This window comes from Haliaeetus albicilla, chromosome 9 (assembly GCF_947461875.1).
Source record: "Haliaeetus albicilla chromosome 9, bHalAlb1.1, whole genome shotgun sequence".
NCBI classification, from domain to species: Eukaryota; Metazoa; Chordata; class Aves; order Accipitriformes; family Accipitridae; genus Haliaeetus; species Haliaeetus albicilla.
This window is the reverse complement of record NC_091491.1, coordinates 7,974,968-7,991,027: the sequence shown is the minus strand read 5'-3', so window position 1 is coordinate 7,991,027 and position 16,060 is coordinate 7,974,968. Positions and strand designations below refer to the sequence as shown.

The 16,060-nt window shown below is 57.6% G+C and overlaps 2 protein-coding genes across 6 annotated transcripts in view; both read right to left on the bottom strand.

Moving 5' to 3' along the window:
- Positions 1 to 72: 72 nt before the first annotated feature.
- LOC138686674 (uroplakin-3b-like) lies at positions 73 to 1,971 on the bottom strand. Of its 2 annotated transcripts, XM_069790746.1 has the most exons (5): positions 1,628 to 1,971; positions 1,311 to 1,530; positions 1,132 to 1,208; positions 795 to 915; positions 252 to 525 (listed from the first exon to the last, which is right to left on the bottom strand). In XM_069790746.1, the coding sequence occupies exons 1-5, from the start codon at positions 1,854 to 1,856 to the stop codon at positions 342 to 344; spliced, it is 831 nt and encodes a 276-aa protein (XP_069646847.1). In that variant the 5' UTR covers positions 1,857 to 1,971; the 3' UTR covers positions 252 to 341. The 2 variants fall into 2 exon arrangements, with proteins under 2 accessions (XP_069646846.1, XP_069646847.1); XM_069790745.1 differs by lacking the exon at positions 795 to 915 and having other exon boundaries at positions 73 to 525.
- A 3,571-nt stretch (positions 1,972 to 5,542) lies between these two features.
- Positions 5,543 to 16,060, bottom strand: part of DTX2 (deltex E3 ubiquitin ligase 2) — a 41,410-nt gene continuing 30,892 nt past the window's right edge. For 2 of the 4 annotated variants that reach the window (XM_069791395.1, XM_069791397.1), the window contains 6 exons: positions 9,430 to 9,474; positions 8,389 to 8,459; positions 7,571 to 7,729; positions 7,322 to 7,483; positions 6,530 to 6,619; positions 5,543 to 5,899 (listed from right to left, as the gene is read on the bottom strand). In XM_069791395.1, coding sequence (XP_069647496.1) covers positions 5,675 to 5,899; positions 6,530 to 6,619; positions 7,322 to 7,483; positions 7,571 to 7,729; positions 8,389 to 8,459; positions 9,430 to 9,474 — 752 coding nt within the window. In that variant the 3' untranslated portion in view covers positions 5,543 to 5,674. The remainder of the gene's footprint in view (positions 5,900 to 6,529; positions 6,620 to 7,321; positions 7,484 to 7,570; positions 7,730 to 8,388; positions 8,460 to 9,429; positions 9,475 to 16,060) is intronic. The other 2 variants (XM_069791396.1, XM_069791399.1) reach the window with 1 other exon arrangement.

Below are 16,060 nucleotides of genomic sequence, written 5' to 3'. Positions count from 1 at the left end.
AACTGCCACGCTCGTGACGCTGGCGGGCAACAATCCTCACCCAGGCAATGGGGCAGAGAGTGCCACCCCAGGGTGATGCCCACCTCGGGGGTCCCCGCAGACCCCACCGGTGCCAGCATGTGGCCTCCCTGTTACCAAAGGCCGCCAAGCCGAGGCCCTGGGCGGTTTTGGGGGAGACCCGGTGCCCCTATCCGCCGCAGGTCCAGCGCTTCGTGGCCGATATCGGGAGCCTGGTAAACACAGCACCAAGCTGGTGCGTGAGCAGGGTGGCAGGCAGAGGAGGGGGTGCATCGTCCCACAGCCAGGCAAGGAGGAGGCAGATGTAGATGTAAAGTGAGACTTTACTCAGCAGGACAGGGACCGGGAGGCCGGGGGGCAAAGCACCCCAGCCCCGGGGGGCTGCACCTGCAGCCGGGGGGCAGGGGTTGGGGCAGGGCCGGGGGGATGTGGTGGGTCCTGTAGGACCTGTGGGAGAAGGTGCTGGTTCCCGAATCCCGGCGACACAGGGACCTCCACGCCTCGGTGCTGCAGGGAGAGACAAGCAGAGGCGTCAGGCGGGGTCCGCGGGGCTCTGCCGGCCCCCCCCGCACCGACCACTGCCGAGGGGCCCTTTCTCCTCGCCAAACTGTGACAAACCCCTGATTTAAGCAAAAAAAAAAAAAAGCTTTTTAAATCTTCAACACATCTCCATAGCTCCATCTCTTTGCTGATGGGGCCGAGGAGGGGGTGTTCTCCCAGGGCGCCCCATGGACGGGTCCCCCCACCCCGAGCGCATCTCGGCGCAGCCGCCGTACCCCACGGCGCCGAGCACTGCCACGGCCAGCACGGTGCCCAGGCTGGCGAGGATGGAGGCGATGACGACCGCGTCGCTGTCGCGGCGCGCGGGCGCGGGGTCGATGGTGCTGGGGCTGCCGGCTGGAAGGAGGCGGGATGAGGGATACGGGGGGGACACGGGGGGCTCGGGGATGGTGCGATGGAAAGGGGAGGGATAGGGTGGCCGGGGGAGATCGAGGACCGCTTCTCCCCTCTGGGTTTTGGGGTGACGGCATAGGGCCAATACCGTGCCACGTGCCGGCACCCCATCCGGGCAGGTGCAGGGGACTCGCGGGGGGACGGCAGTGCCGCCGGTACCTCTCCGCAGGAGGATGGGGTCGGACCACCTCGTCTCTGCTTTGGGGCCCTGGCAGCCCATCACCAGGAACTTCACCCTGCGGGACGGGTACGGCGGTGACACCGGTGGGGGACGAGCACACCCTGGGTGGGGAATTACCCCAGCTGGGACCTGGGGGGATCCGTCCCTCTGGCCTTACCTGTAGGGCCCCGGGGAGGGCAGGGGCCCGTTGCAGGGGTCCCAGCCACCCTGGTCCCCACATGCCGTGTCGTCCCCAACCCTCAGGATGGCTGGGCTCGGTGCTGAGCAGGCGTACGCGGCCGCTGGCGTCTCCAGCGTCATATAGGAGCGGGCGGCGGGCAGCCGCTCGTACAGGGGCACGTCGGCCCGGGATGGAGGGTTTCTGAAGGCGTCCGAGGCTGTGCGGCACAGATGGGGGGGTGAGCAGCTGCGGCGAGGGTCCCCCATGTCCCCCCGCCAAGGCGGGGAGCACGTGCCGGACCAGCAGGCGCTCACCGTTGGCGAAAGCCACCACCAGCCAGACGGCGTCGGAGGCGTTGGCGTGCCGGTCGAAGACGCAGCAGGGCCTCTCCAGCGCAAAGGTGGTTGCGGTGAGCTTCCCCGGCAGCGCCGCGGGGGGCACGCGGGGCACGTAGGGCAGCAGGGCTGGGGGATCCGGCGGTGAGTGGGGGGGACCCCGTGCTCCGCACCGCTCAGTAAGAGCCTGACCCCAGCCCGCATCCATACTACGCTCCACGAACACCAGTGCTGGCACAGCGGGGGCTCACGGGGTGCCAGCGGTGCCAGCACCAGGGGACAGCACTGGTGTGGGGACCCCCCAGCCATGCCCGGCCTCATAACCCCCTCCCTGGCACAAACACGGGGAAAACACCTCGCAGCCCCACCGAGCCCCCCGTCCCCCCAGGGGAGTCACCCAGGCCCGCGGCTGCTCCCGTCCCAGCCAGCGCCAGCAGCACCCGTGGCAGCTCCATGGTGTCGTCCCGGTGGGGCTGGACGCGCTGCCCCGCTCCGCTCACCCCGTCCCACTGCCGAGGGGACGAACCGCCCCGTGAGCCCCCACCGCAGGGACCGCCTGTTCCGAGGTGCCAGACCCTCCCAGCCCTACATTCCTGCACCGGCTCTGCCGGCCCGGCAAGACCCCACGGGCAAAGGGGGCTGGCTGCACGTCTCGGCTCACCAGCTGGTCCCAAACCCCCCCCGGTGAGCCGCCCCACTGGAGCCCAGAGCTGAGACACCAGAGCGGGCTGGAAGGATGCAGGGCACAAGCCTGCGATGTGAAAGGGTAAACTGAGGCACAGAGGAGACTGGAGCCGCGTCAAGGATGGGTTGGCAGGAGCCAAAGTCTTTGTCGGGGATATGGGGGCAGCTAGGTAAGTTGTCCCGCACCCCCATTCACCCCACCAAGACTTGACTCCCTGCGGATGCCTCGTGCCCACCTGGCCCCCGGAGCCAGTGCGAGGGGTGAGCCCATGCCCGGCTGGTTTTGGATGCAGCCAGCCTTGCCCCAAGGGCAGGGAAGCGCTCCTGAGCCATCACACCCTGAACTCACCCAAATCCTCAAGTGTTTAAGGCAAATGGTCCCACCCAGCACCAGGGGCACGGAGGTGCCCAAACTCCAGGCCCACCCAATGCTGACATTTCCCCATCCATCCTTCCCCCTCGCTGGCAGCGGGGCCGGGCCACGGTCCCCCTCCCTGGGGAAAGGGTTCCCAAGCCCTCGGGAGGGGGCCAGGCTCAGTGACCCTAGAATGGGAGCTGCCCCACAGCTTGGGAGCCCCCCACCGCTGCACCCCCCCGCCAGCTGCTCTCCACGCAGAGGGATTTGAGTGCTCCTTCTCCGGTGTTTGCCAAGGGCAGCGGCTGCCCATTCCTGCGTGGGAGGGGACTTCCCCCCCTTCCCGAAGAGGCCGGGACGGCAACTTCAGATTAAGTGGAAATGGGGCATTCAAAGATTACACAGTCCAGCTGCAAAGGGGAAAATCAGGCGCAGCTGCAGCCTCCATCCCTCCTCCCCTCCCTGCCTTATTCCCCTCTTCCAACCCAGCAATACCTGCCCTGGGGTCCACAGATGCCCACAGGGATACGCCAGCCCCCCATCTGCCACCCCAGAGCCCTCCTTCCCGCTGCCCGGCGGGATGCCAGCGGCCGGGTGAGGGAGGCAGGATGACACAGGGGGACAGTGAGTCACAGTTTCAGCTGCCGGTACCCGCTACTGGGACACGGGGCCAGCATACCTGCGGGGTCAAGGCTCGGCTAATAATAACCACCCCGCTGCAAACAGGCTTGCGCTGCAGGGGGAAGGGAGAAACCCCCACCCTGGGTCTCCAGCCAGGGCCAGGGGGACCCAAATCTTTTGGTCAGACCCGTCCAGTAGCGTTATTAAGCACTTATTTTAGGCCCTGTCCCCTCCCGGCTCCAACCGGCACCACGGCATTGCAGTCATGCTTTTGCCCCACGCTGCTACCGCTGCCCCAGGGCAGAGAGGGAACCGACTTCAAAGCATCCCCCTGTGCAGCAGTGCCCGAGCACCGGGCTCTGCTGCTTTCCACCCCTTTGCTGCCTGCATCCCCCTGCCGCAGGGGCTAAGCCGTCTCAGGCTCAGCATGGACACGGCCAGGATTTTAGGAGATGTCTCATGTCCTCGTGGCAGAGGACGTGACAGGCAGGGATGAGGCACTGAGCCTGGCCAGCTCACGCCGCAGTGCCCCAGCCCTGGACCAGCCCAGACACAGGGAGGCTGGAGCTGATTCACACACATGAGCATCTGCCAAAGATGCCTTGGGCAACGCTCAGCAGGAAATTCTTGCTTTGTACAGGGCTGGGTGAACCCTGCTCAATTTTTGCTTCAATTGTTTCGATTGCTGGAAGAACATGATCTGGGGATACAAAGCTGAGGTTTAAACTCAAAACCTTCCTTTCGCAACCAGGGCGGGAGAGGAGCAGACACAGCCCATTTTCGTAGAGCTCAGCAACACACAGACACATACCTGCTCCACCCAAGCAGCTTCCATTCTTGCAGCATCCCCAAACTTCCCTGGATGTTTGAGGGTCTTCTCCCTAGAGCCTGCAGCAAGAGAGTAACCAGGAGGCTGCAAGCACAAGATAGACGCCGGGGAAAGCTCCAGCCCTTGACAGCTCTGAAAATCCTTTTGTTTGTATATTGGCACGACAAAACCGCCCCTCTGCTGGTCCAGGACATGCTGGTCCCAGGAGGATGCCAAGACAGAGCTACCACAGAGCATGGCCATGTCCCAGATCTCCCAGGAAGGAGGTAAAATGGCAGATGGCACCAGGGCGTCAGGTGTGCCAAAGGGATTTAATGTGGGCAGAGCTCCAGGGACTTGCAGCTGGTGGCCACAGGGAGGGGAACAGCAAGAAACAGCTCTTAAAAAGAGCTTCAGCTACCAGGTGACAAGAAGCCTGGGGACAACGTACAGCAAGGCCACCAGGATTGAGGCAATATCCCCTCAGCAAGGTGCTAGCACTCATAACAGGCAGAGTTCATGGTGCAGGGACTGTGCTCCCACCCGGAGAGCATCCCTGCATCGCTGCCACCACCGCCCAGCTGGCAGCAGAGCCGGGGAGGAAGGTGGCCTGTCACCGCCTGGTGGCACCAGCACTCCCTGCAGCAGCAGCAGCACAAAGCACAACAGCCTCCTCCCTACAGAGCCTTCACCGGGCACCAACAGCCCCAAACTGCTGCCATTTCACCTGAGAGAAGGGGAAAAAAGGGGCAGGTCCTGCCCGAAGGGCTTCAGAAAGGATGGCAGCTCAGGACGTCCCCCAGGACGGACACTGCCCGGTCACCTCTGCCGGCACCGTGCCCACAGACTACCAGGCTCCCGTGGGCGAAGCGCTGGCAGGCTGCAATCCCTGACCCCTGGGATCAGCGCTCCGTGTCCTGCCCCTGCAGAGATTTGTGTCCCTCCAGCAGAGCTGAGCTTTCCCTCCTTTCTCCTGGCTGGATCGAGTGTCCCCAGCTCTGTGGAGCAGGCTGGTCCCTCAGAGAGGGCCACCGAGAGGGGAGGCACCCCAAGCCATCAGGCAGCTTGAAGGCAAAGCAGCGACTCGCTGTGGAAATGAAGTGTTTATTACAACCAAGCAGAGATACAGGGGCAGGAGGGAGGAGGCTTCGCTCTAAGAGGTGCCTCAGAGACGGGGAGCTGCTGTGTGCCAGAGGGAGGCCTTGGTTTGCTTTCCACATGGTCTAGTAGGAATGAGATGCTCTCCTCTCCCCATCCTGTCCCCAAGCGTTACTAGGACAAGGTCCTCCCTTCACAAGGGGATCTGTCACCTCAGGACCACTGTCCCAGCTGGTCTTGGCTGCAGCCATCAACCCCACCCAGAGATGCAAGCACAATTTCTACAAAAATATCCTTTCCTCCCAAAAAAGACACTGTGAAGAGCAGGCAGGGCTTCCGCAGTACAGTGTTATTGCTCAGTGTGACAGGCGGTCAGACACAGGAACTTAAGGCAACAGGAATAAGTGCACTAGGTGGGCTCCCCGACGCGTGCACGGCACAGCCGGGACCCCATCCCAGCTCATTGTCTCAGGCAGTCCTCGGTGACACCCTGCGCGGCCAGCTCCGCCAGCACATTGTCCAGGTAGTTGGGGTCAGGGTAGCCATGGCCACTCAGGTTTGTGTCCATCTCGGTCTTGTGGTGGATCTCATTCCACACCACTGTGTTGCTCTCACCGGTTGTGCTGGAGGTGCCCACTGTGAAAATCAGGCGTCTCTTCCAAGCCACCCTCAGGAGCTCCAGGACCTGGAGGTGGAAAGAGAAAAACCAAAGCTGGCCTTCAGCAGCTAGGAGACTTGAGCCATGAAAGCAGCTTGCCAGAAGCTTGACAACTTAAATCCCTGCTGTAGCAGGAGGAAACCAAAGATCCCAGCATCAGAAGGGATCTTCCTCACCTCCTAGTTACCCATCTGATTCCCCTGATGAGAAGGACCATTCCCTACACATGCTGGTCTTCCAGGACTTGAAAAATACCAGCATGAGTTGAGGCAAACACACCCAACCAGAGGAAACAGGGAGTGGAAGAGCCAGCAGCTGGACTTTCCAAGCTCAGCAGTTCTCAGTGCAAACCGTTGTAACTGCATAACCCAAGACAGGCCAGGAGTGTCTTCCCAAAAGATCAGATGGGCTTTTGTTTAATAAAAGGATGAAGGAGAACAAGTCTTCACAGTTAAAGCTGTGAAGAAGCACCAAAGATCTTCATGGGCAGAGGGATTACAAATACACGTAAGGAACAAACAGCATGGACAGCTACCAAGAATAGCTGGTTAGCATCATGGGGACAGCTCCCAAAAGCAACCCTGTTGGGCTGATCCACCAACACAGGGCCAAGGGACAACCTGAGAAGGGTCGTGTTATCAGGGTGTGATACCTTACCTTTCTGCCCTTCTCATTGTCTGGTAGATAACAATAGCGAGGAAAGCCTCTTGCTGTGTATGGCATCCCAGGGTTGGGGTGCTCAGGGCCCTGCAAAAGATGAGACGTATTTGGCATGGGCACGTCTATCTTCATATGAGTTGGACAATCCCTCAGCAGCAGGATTTAGGATCAGCAGCAGGATTTGACATGGAACCAGCTCTTCCACGTAAAAGGAGCAAGGTATTGCTGATGATGAGTATGAGGTATCTGACCTGTTCTTATGGGACATATGAGTATTATGGGTCCTCCAAGAGCGGTCTCGTGCTGGGATACAAAGCCAGCTCTTCAGATTACTTAAATTCTGGTGGGAGACAGCCCCAAACCAAAGCTTTTTCCACGTGGTCTGATGCCACCCTAAAAAGACCACCCAGCTCAAACCTTTGCAAGCTCACTGCAACCACTGAAACCTCAGATGTGGGATGTGAAACCAGACATTGGGATCTCTCCCACCTTGTGAGCATGGGCCAAGTCTCCTCCCTGCTTCATGCAGACATTAGTCTTCACTGCAGATGAAAGGCTGTTGTAGACCCTGGGCCCACTCTCAAAGTGGGAAAAGATCTTTCATGGAGGAGACCCAAGTCACTCATACATTGAAGAGCAGCCAGTGCAGCTGCTGGCTTAAGGCACCTTAGGCTGCTCAGTGATGGGCTGCCAGCAGATACTGTACTGGATCCCAATACCTTCTGGGAGGGTCTCGCAGTTTGTGCTATCTTGGCAGCAGCCGTACCTGCGAGCATGCTGTGCACTCACCTGAATGCCTCTGCTGATGTGATACACAATCTGGATTGTCCCACAGTCCTTGTGGCCAGGGAGGGACTGGGGGAAAGTGGAGACCTCCATCTTCCCTTTGGGCTGAGTACCAGTTTTCTCTCCGTAGATGGTTTTACAAGAGGGGCACTGCAAACTCCCATCCTGCAAGGAGAGAGAAGCAGGCATCAGAGCTCCACAGCTGAGTCACCTGGGCACAAGGAACCTGGTGGGGATGGGCCAGCTTGATACCTTGTTCCCGTTGGAGTACATGGCCAGCATGCAGAGCATGTGGAAGGAGTGCTGGCAGTTTGTCAGACGACCAACTGTCTCTGGCTTGATTGTGCTGCACTCGCATGCATCGCTGTAACCTGAGGGGGAGGACAGCTTCTCCATGCAGATGATACAGTCCTAGAGTCCAAGACAGAAAGGAGAAAACCACCGTGTAGTGCAAGCATAGGCTGATCATAATGACTGACCCACCAAGGAAGCGATCAAGATGCTTCAGGAAGGTTTGCCTTCAACTTTAATCCCTTCCTTTGAGGTTTAAGGGCAGAGACAGGTTTCCTTATCTGGCTGGTATTGCCCCACTCCACCACCTCCTGGACAGCACAGGAAGAGAGCTGCCATCAGTCAGAGGGGATGAGTGAGAACTGAGTATGGTTATGTCCTGCTCCTCTACAGAGCAGCTCCAGTGCAGGGTTTTGATCTCTGTAGTTTCGACCTCTATGAGCATTGAGAAGAGACCAAAGCCAAACTCCCTCCCTCCACCCCAGGCCCTGCAGCCAGCTCCAAGGGAAATGGGGAGGCATTGCCAGGCTTAGCTATTCAACCCACACCGTGCGTTCTCCGTCACAGTCCTCTGATGAGGACAAGTCACCAGTTATCACATGTGGGCTTCAAGCAGTGCTGAAGCCTCTCCATCTAGCGTCAACAGTGCCACTGCAAGCAGCAGTATCTACCACATAGGATGCCCAAGGAAGGATGGTCCTCAGGCATCACCATGATTTTCACAGCACCCCAGTGAACAGGCCACTGGGCAAGCCAGGGTTGCTTCACTGTCCTCTCACCTCGTCAGCAGGAGTGCCCTTCAGCTCTTCCAGGTACTTCTTCACCACTGCTTCTGGCTCGGTTGGTGTTGCTGCACAAGGAGAGAGATGAGAAAAACAGAAGAAATCAGACACGACATGAGATATGATGGGCACGTGCAGGGTGAGCTAGAGAGAAGGCAGACAAGCAAGTCACTGGCCAGGACGCCAAGGAGAAAGGTAGGGTTAGAGGGGGAGAAGAGGCTGCTCCAACTGATCCCTACACACCCTGCAAAGGCTTTGCTATCAGAAATGACTACCACTCGGACCATGAGTGCTGCAGATGGGAGAACCCACTGCCAGATGTTGGTGCCCTGTGCCATACACTTAGGGTCTGCCTGCAGCTGCTGCACTCCAGTTCTCCCCACGTACCCCAAATGACACCAGCCGGGTCCCAGGTGGACTTTCTTTGTGCATACCAGAGGCCAGCTAAGATCAAACTCAACCCAAGGACGCTATGGTCTCTGTGGGAGAGATGATTACATCATCTGTGTTGTCAAAGGAGAAAAGGCATTCCCACATAGCCCCAGCTGGCACCTGACAAGGAGACCCAACAATACACTAAGCTTCAGGTCCTCTTTCGAGTACGGCAGAATGAGCCTCACATCCTTAACACAAAACAGTGTCCTCTCTCTTGAGCTTCCACGTACTCATATCCAGCAAGACACAGTGCAAGTTACAGGGTATATAAAACAAACCAGCTTTCTAACAGGTACCCTATTTGCAGCACATGGCACCGATATCTTTGCATTTTCCTAAACAGAGTCCCTGGTCCCCATCCACCCAGGCACGGGCACCCGAGCAGCCCACCAGCAATGGCAGACCAGTCCCCTGGGAGGTGTTATGGGATTAAGCAACAAACGTCACACAACCTGGAACCAGTTACCGCTGGGAGCATCGGCAGGCACCTCAACTCCCAGTCCATCCTTTTTGAGCTGCCCAGCAAGGCTTGGCTTAAGCCAGTGAGCATCGCACGCCTCCGCACGGCGCCCAGCCCCGGGTGAGAGGAGTTGAGCTCCTTACCGGTCATCAGGCCTGTCACGGAGGCTGCCAGGCTCTTCCACCAGCCTAGGAAAGGAAACATTTGCACAAGTGACTTTATGACTCCACCTGGCAGGAGGCAATACAGAGATCTGTCACTTGGCCTGGGGGAAACCTGGCCCTTCCTTCCTCAATCTGCTTCTGGGGGAGATCAGGGGAAAGCAGTGCTGTGCCAAACAGGCTGGCAAAGGTGTAGCTCTTCCTTTGCCGTTCTCCATCCCGGCCCTGACTGGCCGGGACGGAGAGCGGGGAGCAAAGGAAATGCTAACAGCAGCAAGACAGGCCACAAGCATCTGTGCCCAACACCCCAGAGCCTCACAAGGGAGTTGTACTCCCTCACTACCCCAAAGAGCTTTGCTCTTAAGGTCGTTTCTAAGCCACTGTAGGACGTTGACTGTGCTTTAGCACAGAGAGTACTGCTGCTCCAAACTCCATGCTCCCAGGCGGACACAGAGCATCACCACGTGCAACAGCTGGGCATCAGAGCTGTAGCTGTACCTGCATGACACACCTTCAGCCCTCTCTCCACCTCTCCCCCTCACTGTAGTGCTTCCAAAGAAGATGGAGGGTTCACAAGCATTGCCTCTGTGGTTGAAAAAGCTGGGCATCAAGAGATAGCCACACTGGAGCCAGCAACGAGCTGTTTTGCCACCCCAAAAAAGCAAAATCTGTCACCAGCAGGAAGGGGTAGGTGCTATTTTCTAGATAGCTACTTTCCATGATAGAGGCAAACATGGTGAAGCAGAAGGGAAGGACTACTCACACGCCACAGGTGTCATTAAACAGGCAACGACCTGGATGGCACAGATCCTGTATCACATAGGAGCCCCTCATTCCCCTGAACGCCAGCTCTGCAAGCGGCTAGTGCTGTGGGGGCACCTTGACAGAGAGCACTTGGTCACCCTGCAGCACAGACAGCTGGGTGAGATGCAACCAGGGAAAAGATGCCTTTTCACTGCAGACAAGCTAACTTGGGGCAACAGAAGAGAGTGAGGCAGAACACTAACGTGGGTGGAAAAATCATTTAGCTAAGGAAGACTGATGAACTGGGAGCTGGACTCTCATAAATGAAAACACAGTCATTAAGATGAGTTATTTTCAGAAGGGGATTCCTGGCCATTCTGAAACACATGATTTCTGGCACCGGTAGCAGGAGGAAGGGATGACTGAGCACACAGAGCAAGACAAGGAGCCCAGGAGGTGAAGGGATGCTCCCTCCAACGTGCCAGCGCTGGGCAGAAGGAGAGATGCGTGACTTCTCAGGCAGAGCAGGGCTGTGAGGATCACCCTCTACAGACCCCCAGCCAGGAAGGTGGTAACAGGATAAAACAAGCATTAAGCCAAAAAGCAACATGGAAGCAGGTGTTTTCCACTTCAGGGGCATGTCAAAATCCCCTGGAAAAGCATTTCCAAGAACTGCCACAAGAAGAGCAGGAGACAAACAGGAACCTGGGCAAGCCTCAGCCTTCCAGCTCTCAGGCCAAGAGCTCAGCAGTGCCAGGAGCTGCTTCAAGGCCTCATCACCAGATCTCACAGGGAACACAGCTCCTTGTGTTGTCTTTTCCAAAGGAGAGGAATGGGTCCAGGAATCCTCTCTGCTGGGACCTTGCTTGCACACAGTGGACCAAGAGCTGCCAGCCAGGAACGAGTCACGAGGGGATGCGATCAGTCTGAACTGTCTCAGCTCACTGTTGGAGCTCAGCATTTATGGTGCCTGAAGCCCTCCCAGCTGAGTGTTCTGTGATATCCCCACCCCAGGCTGGCAAACACAGGGTGGCACTTTCCATGCGTGGCAGCTGGAACCAAGCTCCAGTTTGCAACCGCAAGAGACCTTCATGGTCACACAGGAGACAGAGGCTTCAGGTTCTTCTGCTCTGCAGGTTTTGGAGACGACCGTGTGAGCAGGGCTAGCTGCTACCCACAGTAGCATGAGTACCCGATCATGATGACCACCATGTTCTCATTCCTGAGGATCTCATGCTGCCTGCCAGACAGACCACCAAGTCCTTCTCCATCTGAACTGTGTTTTCCAGGTGGCTCTTTTTGAAGTGACCTTCTTGTCTCCTCTGGCTATGGGCTGAAGAAAACAATGCCAAAAAGATGCAGACAAAGTGGTGAAGACAGCAAGGGAAACGAGCAGAGAGGGTGTGTTACACCAGCAGCAATGCCTGCCCAGTACTTGGCAGAATGCCCCAGCTCACCTGCTCCCACCTGCACAGCAGATCTGAGCAGCTTTAGAGCAATTCACATAATTCAGGATGGTGGAGGACGCTCCTTCCCTGCAGCCCCTGCTGTGCATTTCTCTTGCTGTTGACTTTCCTTCCTCTGTAGCAGCTCAGAGAAACAAAGAGATGACTTGCCCAAGAACTGGCCAGGCTCATTTAAATCAAATCAATGAAAGGAGACAAAAATCCTGGTGCAGAGCTGGGTAAAAGTGAGGACAAGAAAGCTCTTGCAGAGTCTGTGGGGTACAGTAGTGATTCTGGGCAAAGCAAATGGCATTACACCACCTCAGCAGCTGGCATTAGGATGGAACTGGGGGCAATCAGACAGGCAGAAGAGGGCAATGCAGCCCTCAGCCATCCTTAGGAAACCATGGCCTGATGGGTTTGCATTGTGGCATCTCTGATTTGTTCCTGTCACTTTGCTGCGATAATGCTCTGATGCATTTAGATTCACCAAGGTTGCCTGGAGAGAGAAAGGGCTGTTGAGCCCAGATGCTTTAGAAAAAACTGTCCCCAGCTGCAAGTATTTGAATGTCCAGTCCCAAGGAAGCCTTTTAATGCTAAGAACTTAGTTTCAACAAGGGCAGTGAAGCCTGCACAGCCTTCCTTGCCTCTGAAGAGAGATTATTCCTTGGGCAGACCAGCACATCTGGCAGACCATATCCCAGCAGCACAGGGCAGGAGCTAGAAGGCGGCTGGGAGGCACGAGCCACATATGCTTCAGCGCATGAATCACTTCCTTACTGGACCATTTGCTCCATAAAAGTGTTTGCCTGCAAATCTTTGTTTTAGCCATCCCTTGGGATCATCAAAGCCTGTTCAGTCCCCAGAGTTTTCTGGATTCAATAGTGGATTGAAAATGCAATAGCAGAATTGACTGATGCCGTTTATCACCAGCTGGCCTAATGCTGTGCTATTGATTTATCTGGGATGTGAAGGAATGTTTACCATTCTTTCATTTACAAAGAGAGGAATAACTTTTTTTTTTTTTAATGCTTCCCCTTCCTCCCTGTAGATAGTAAGTTGCTTGCTGAAGCAAGGGCTTTCCATGGGCAACATTTAACAGATGTGTTTTGAATCCTTGCTCGGCAACCAAATGCTTGCAGCAGTAACATGCCTCCTTCTGTATCCCAAAATGAGCCATATGGTTAGCAGCAGACTCTTCTTTCTGATACCCTATGCAGGCCAGACACAGGTTGTTTCTAGTTATTGTCACGGACAGTCACCCAACTCTTACCACCTCTGCCCTGTGCTCCCTGAATTTGCAAAGGCTGGACCTACTGGCCTCAAGCCCCAGGAGGGCTGTCCAGAGATCAGGAAGGTGAGAGGAGATTTGGTGTTAAAAACAGGTTTCTCCACATTTAGCATTTCAGCAGGATAACCAAGTGACCAGGCTGCTCTGGTCATGACACAGAGCATCCCTGTTATTGCAGCCTGTCTCCTTCAGCAGGTCGCCCACGGGAACAGCGAGCTCCCCCGACTACGAGGGGCTTCCTATCCCACCCATCCCATAGGCGCTGGCACGGTCCGCCGACCCAGCTGCAGATGGACAGACATACAGGGAGCAAGCAGAGTCAGCTGGGATTACCCCCCTTGCCTAGCCAGATCCTATCCTGCTTGTCAGGGAAGGACGACCACGCTTATCTCCTCTCCCTCCGTACCGCAGCACTCCGCACGTGACTGCCCATCCCAGTGAGGATGTGCGGGGAAACCTCCAAGCCAGGGGAAAAGCGGACAGCGATCCCATCAGCTGAGAGGGTAACAAGTGGCACACCAGACCCAAACCACCACCTCCTCCTTTCAGTCCCCCCAAGGGCCCTGGGAAAGCAGGGGAGCCCTGTGGTGGCTGGCTCCATGCCCGAGCAGCACGGCAGTGCTCGAAGAGAGCCAGACAAGCCACTCGCCTCCCTCCCGGATAGCCGGCGGGGTCTCGGCTCGCTCCGAGCACGCAGTCAGTGGTGCTGGCACGAGGCAGCAGCTGCAGCAGCCCGCGGAAGCGCAGCACCGTGCCAGCCGGTGGGAAGGCAGCGCGGATCCGTCAGGACGGCAGACGCTGCCAGGCCGTGTGCCAGCACCGATAGTGCAGTGCCTGCCTGGAGACTACGGTTTCCCCGAGACCTGCGGCACCCCCGGCGCAGCACTCGTCTGCACCGCAGGCGTCATTGCCAGAATGGCAACAGCGTTAACGAGTCCTGACTAATTAGCGCCTTTGTTTAACATAACCCAGCTATTCACCAAGCTGGCTGAAATTCCATCGATGCTGCCTCAACCCGTGTGGGGCCAGGGTTTGCGGCAGCAGGAGGGAGCAAGAAGGGGCTCGGCAGGGGTATGCTGCACCCACCACCACCTCTTTTGGCACCAGCTGGTTGTAGTCAGCACACTGACGGGCCAGCTCCTGCATGCACAGCTCTCGCTAGAGCTCTCCATAATGGAAAATCCTAGCAGGGTGTGGGAGAGCAAAGGGCACGTTATGCAGAAATTCAGGGCACAAAACGGGCCCATCCCTGCCTGTTGGCAGCTTCAGGCTCTGTAAAAGGAAATAGAACAGTCTGGCTGTAAGTCAGGCTCAGTACTTTCACTGCAGAGCAACGCTTCTAAGCCCAGAGGGGTGCAGTACAAACACAGCCTGTTCCTAAGAGGGACCGAGTACTCTCTTCATCCCACAAGTCATGCACTCCGCAGGACTGGCATCCCTGCCCCCAGCAACGGGGATCCTGCTTTCTAAAATGAGGGGGAATTTCAGCAATCTAAAATGTAGAAAGGCACCCCAGCACTGAAAAGGGCAGAGCTGGCGAAGTCTCCTCTGCAGCATATCCTGAGCAGGGCGAGGACGGCTGGGACAAATCCTGCCATGCCAGATGGGAGAAGGAGCTGCTTGGTGCCCCATCCCCAGACACTGTCCCATCCCTCCTGCTGGTGTCCCCCCTCTGCTCCTCCAGAGGTGTCCTGGCCCCACCAGGTGGCATCGGTGAGCTGGCAGGGAGGTGGCAGCCTGGCTCTCCGGGCTGGCACTGGGCACAGCCCTGGGGCTGAGCCAGCTGCCCGGACACCCCGGGGGCCAAGGCTGGTGCCAGCCCTGCCCCAGCACACCCAGCCTTTGGCCAAGGGGCGGCTCAGCAGCCCTGGCAGGCAACACATTTGTGCTCTCGGGTGCTGCCGCAAGTGCTGAGGAACCGGCATCTCGTGGAGGAAGAGGTGCTGCTGATGGGGTGTGTAACACCCAGCACGGCTACAGCCACCCCCCTGCTCTCCCGGTGGATACCTAACACGGTGTGTGCTGCTCTCACCCCCCCAGCCCGCGTCCCATCCTCCCCCACCACCCCGTTTCACGCTCTGCATTGCTGCTCTCCCCACCTTGCTCAGAAGTCACCAGACATATCCTCCTATTAACACTACACCCTTGCGAGCATCCTGGTTGCTTGCACCCGCATCTCCTCCATGCCAGGGAGGGGCTGGATGCTGCGAGCGGTGCAGAGCCTGGTACCAACAGACCCCGCCGAGGAGAAGCCAGCCGCACTGCGGGGTGGGGGGACCGCAGAGGAGCAGGGCTGTGTGTTTGTGGCCACACCTTACCCTAAATACAGTTTCATGTCATTAACCAGCAGCAGGTGACCAACACCAATGGCAGGCCTGGCCCTGTTTTTCGGGCTCCTCCAGCGATAGGGACAAGGCAATGCCTCTGCAGGAGGGCCTGGCCTCTCTGCAGCTCTTTCAGAACTGTTTCCAGGGCTTCCCCACCACCCAGCCCTCGTCCCCAGCTGCAGGGGGCTGCATGGACACTGCCCACACCGGGAGTGAAGTGCCAGGAGCTGCATTACCCCACTGCCTTGCCAGCTCACTCTGTGGAGCAAGATCCTCACCCAGCCCCTCTGCCACCCACCTCCATGCAGCTCTTCTCCTTCACCTCCCATTTTCCTCTGCTCCTCCTGTTCTTTGCTGCTTCTCCTGCCGCCCCCTGCTTTCTCCTCCCCCTCTATCACACATCCTACTCCACATTTGCTCTCTCCCTCCTTCTCGCCGTTTGCATCTCCTCCTCCCGGCTCCCTACATTATGCATTTCTGCAAGATGCCTCCTTCCACATTTAATTTCTATCTTCCTTCTACCACCCTTCCTGCCTGCTTCAGATGGGTTGGACCTCACTTCCCCATCAAGCACGGACTCCAAGGAAAGAAACACTGGCACCAACAAACTCCCCAGACAGCCGGGTGCCTCTTCCCCTCCACCTCAGGGCTCTTCCCTCTTTCTTAAACACAAGCATCTCCACGTTGAACATCCCCCACCTCTAGTCCCCCCTTCGCTTATCTGAAAGGGGAAGCACCTTAGGTTTGGTGGTGGCTCTGACCACCCCAGGACACCTGTGCCAGGGTTGGCAAACAATTTCTACAAC

What these genes read in the sequence shown, in the direction of transcription:
- LOC138686674 (XM_069790745.1), bottom strand. Translation starts at nt 1,856, where the DNA reads ATGGATGCGGGCTGGGGTCAGGCTCTTACTGAGCGGTGCGGAGCACGG. An exon ending in CCCTCCCCGGGGCCCTACAG is followed by an intron (nt 1,209 to 1,310) that starts GTAAGGCCAGAG and finishes CCCGTCCCGCAG; the next exon opens with GGTGAAGTTCCTGGTGATGG. An exon ending in CCCCATCCTCCTGCGGAGAG is followed by an intron (nt 526 to 1,131) that starts GTACCGGCGGCA and finishes CTCTCCCTGCAG; the next exon opens with CACCGAGGCGTGGAGGTCCC.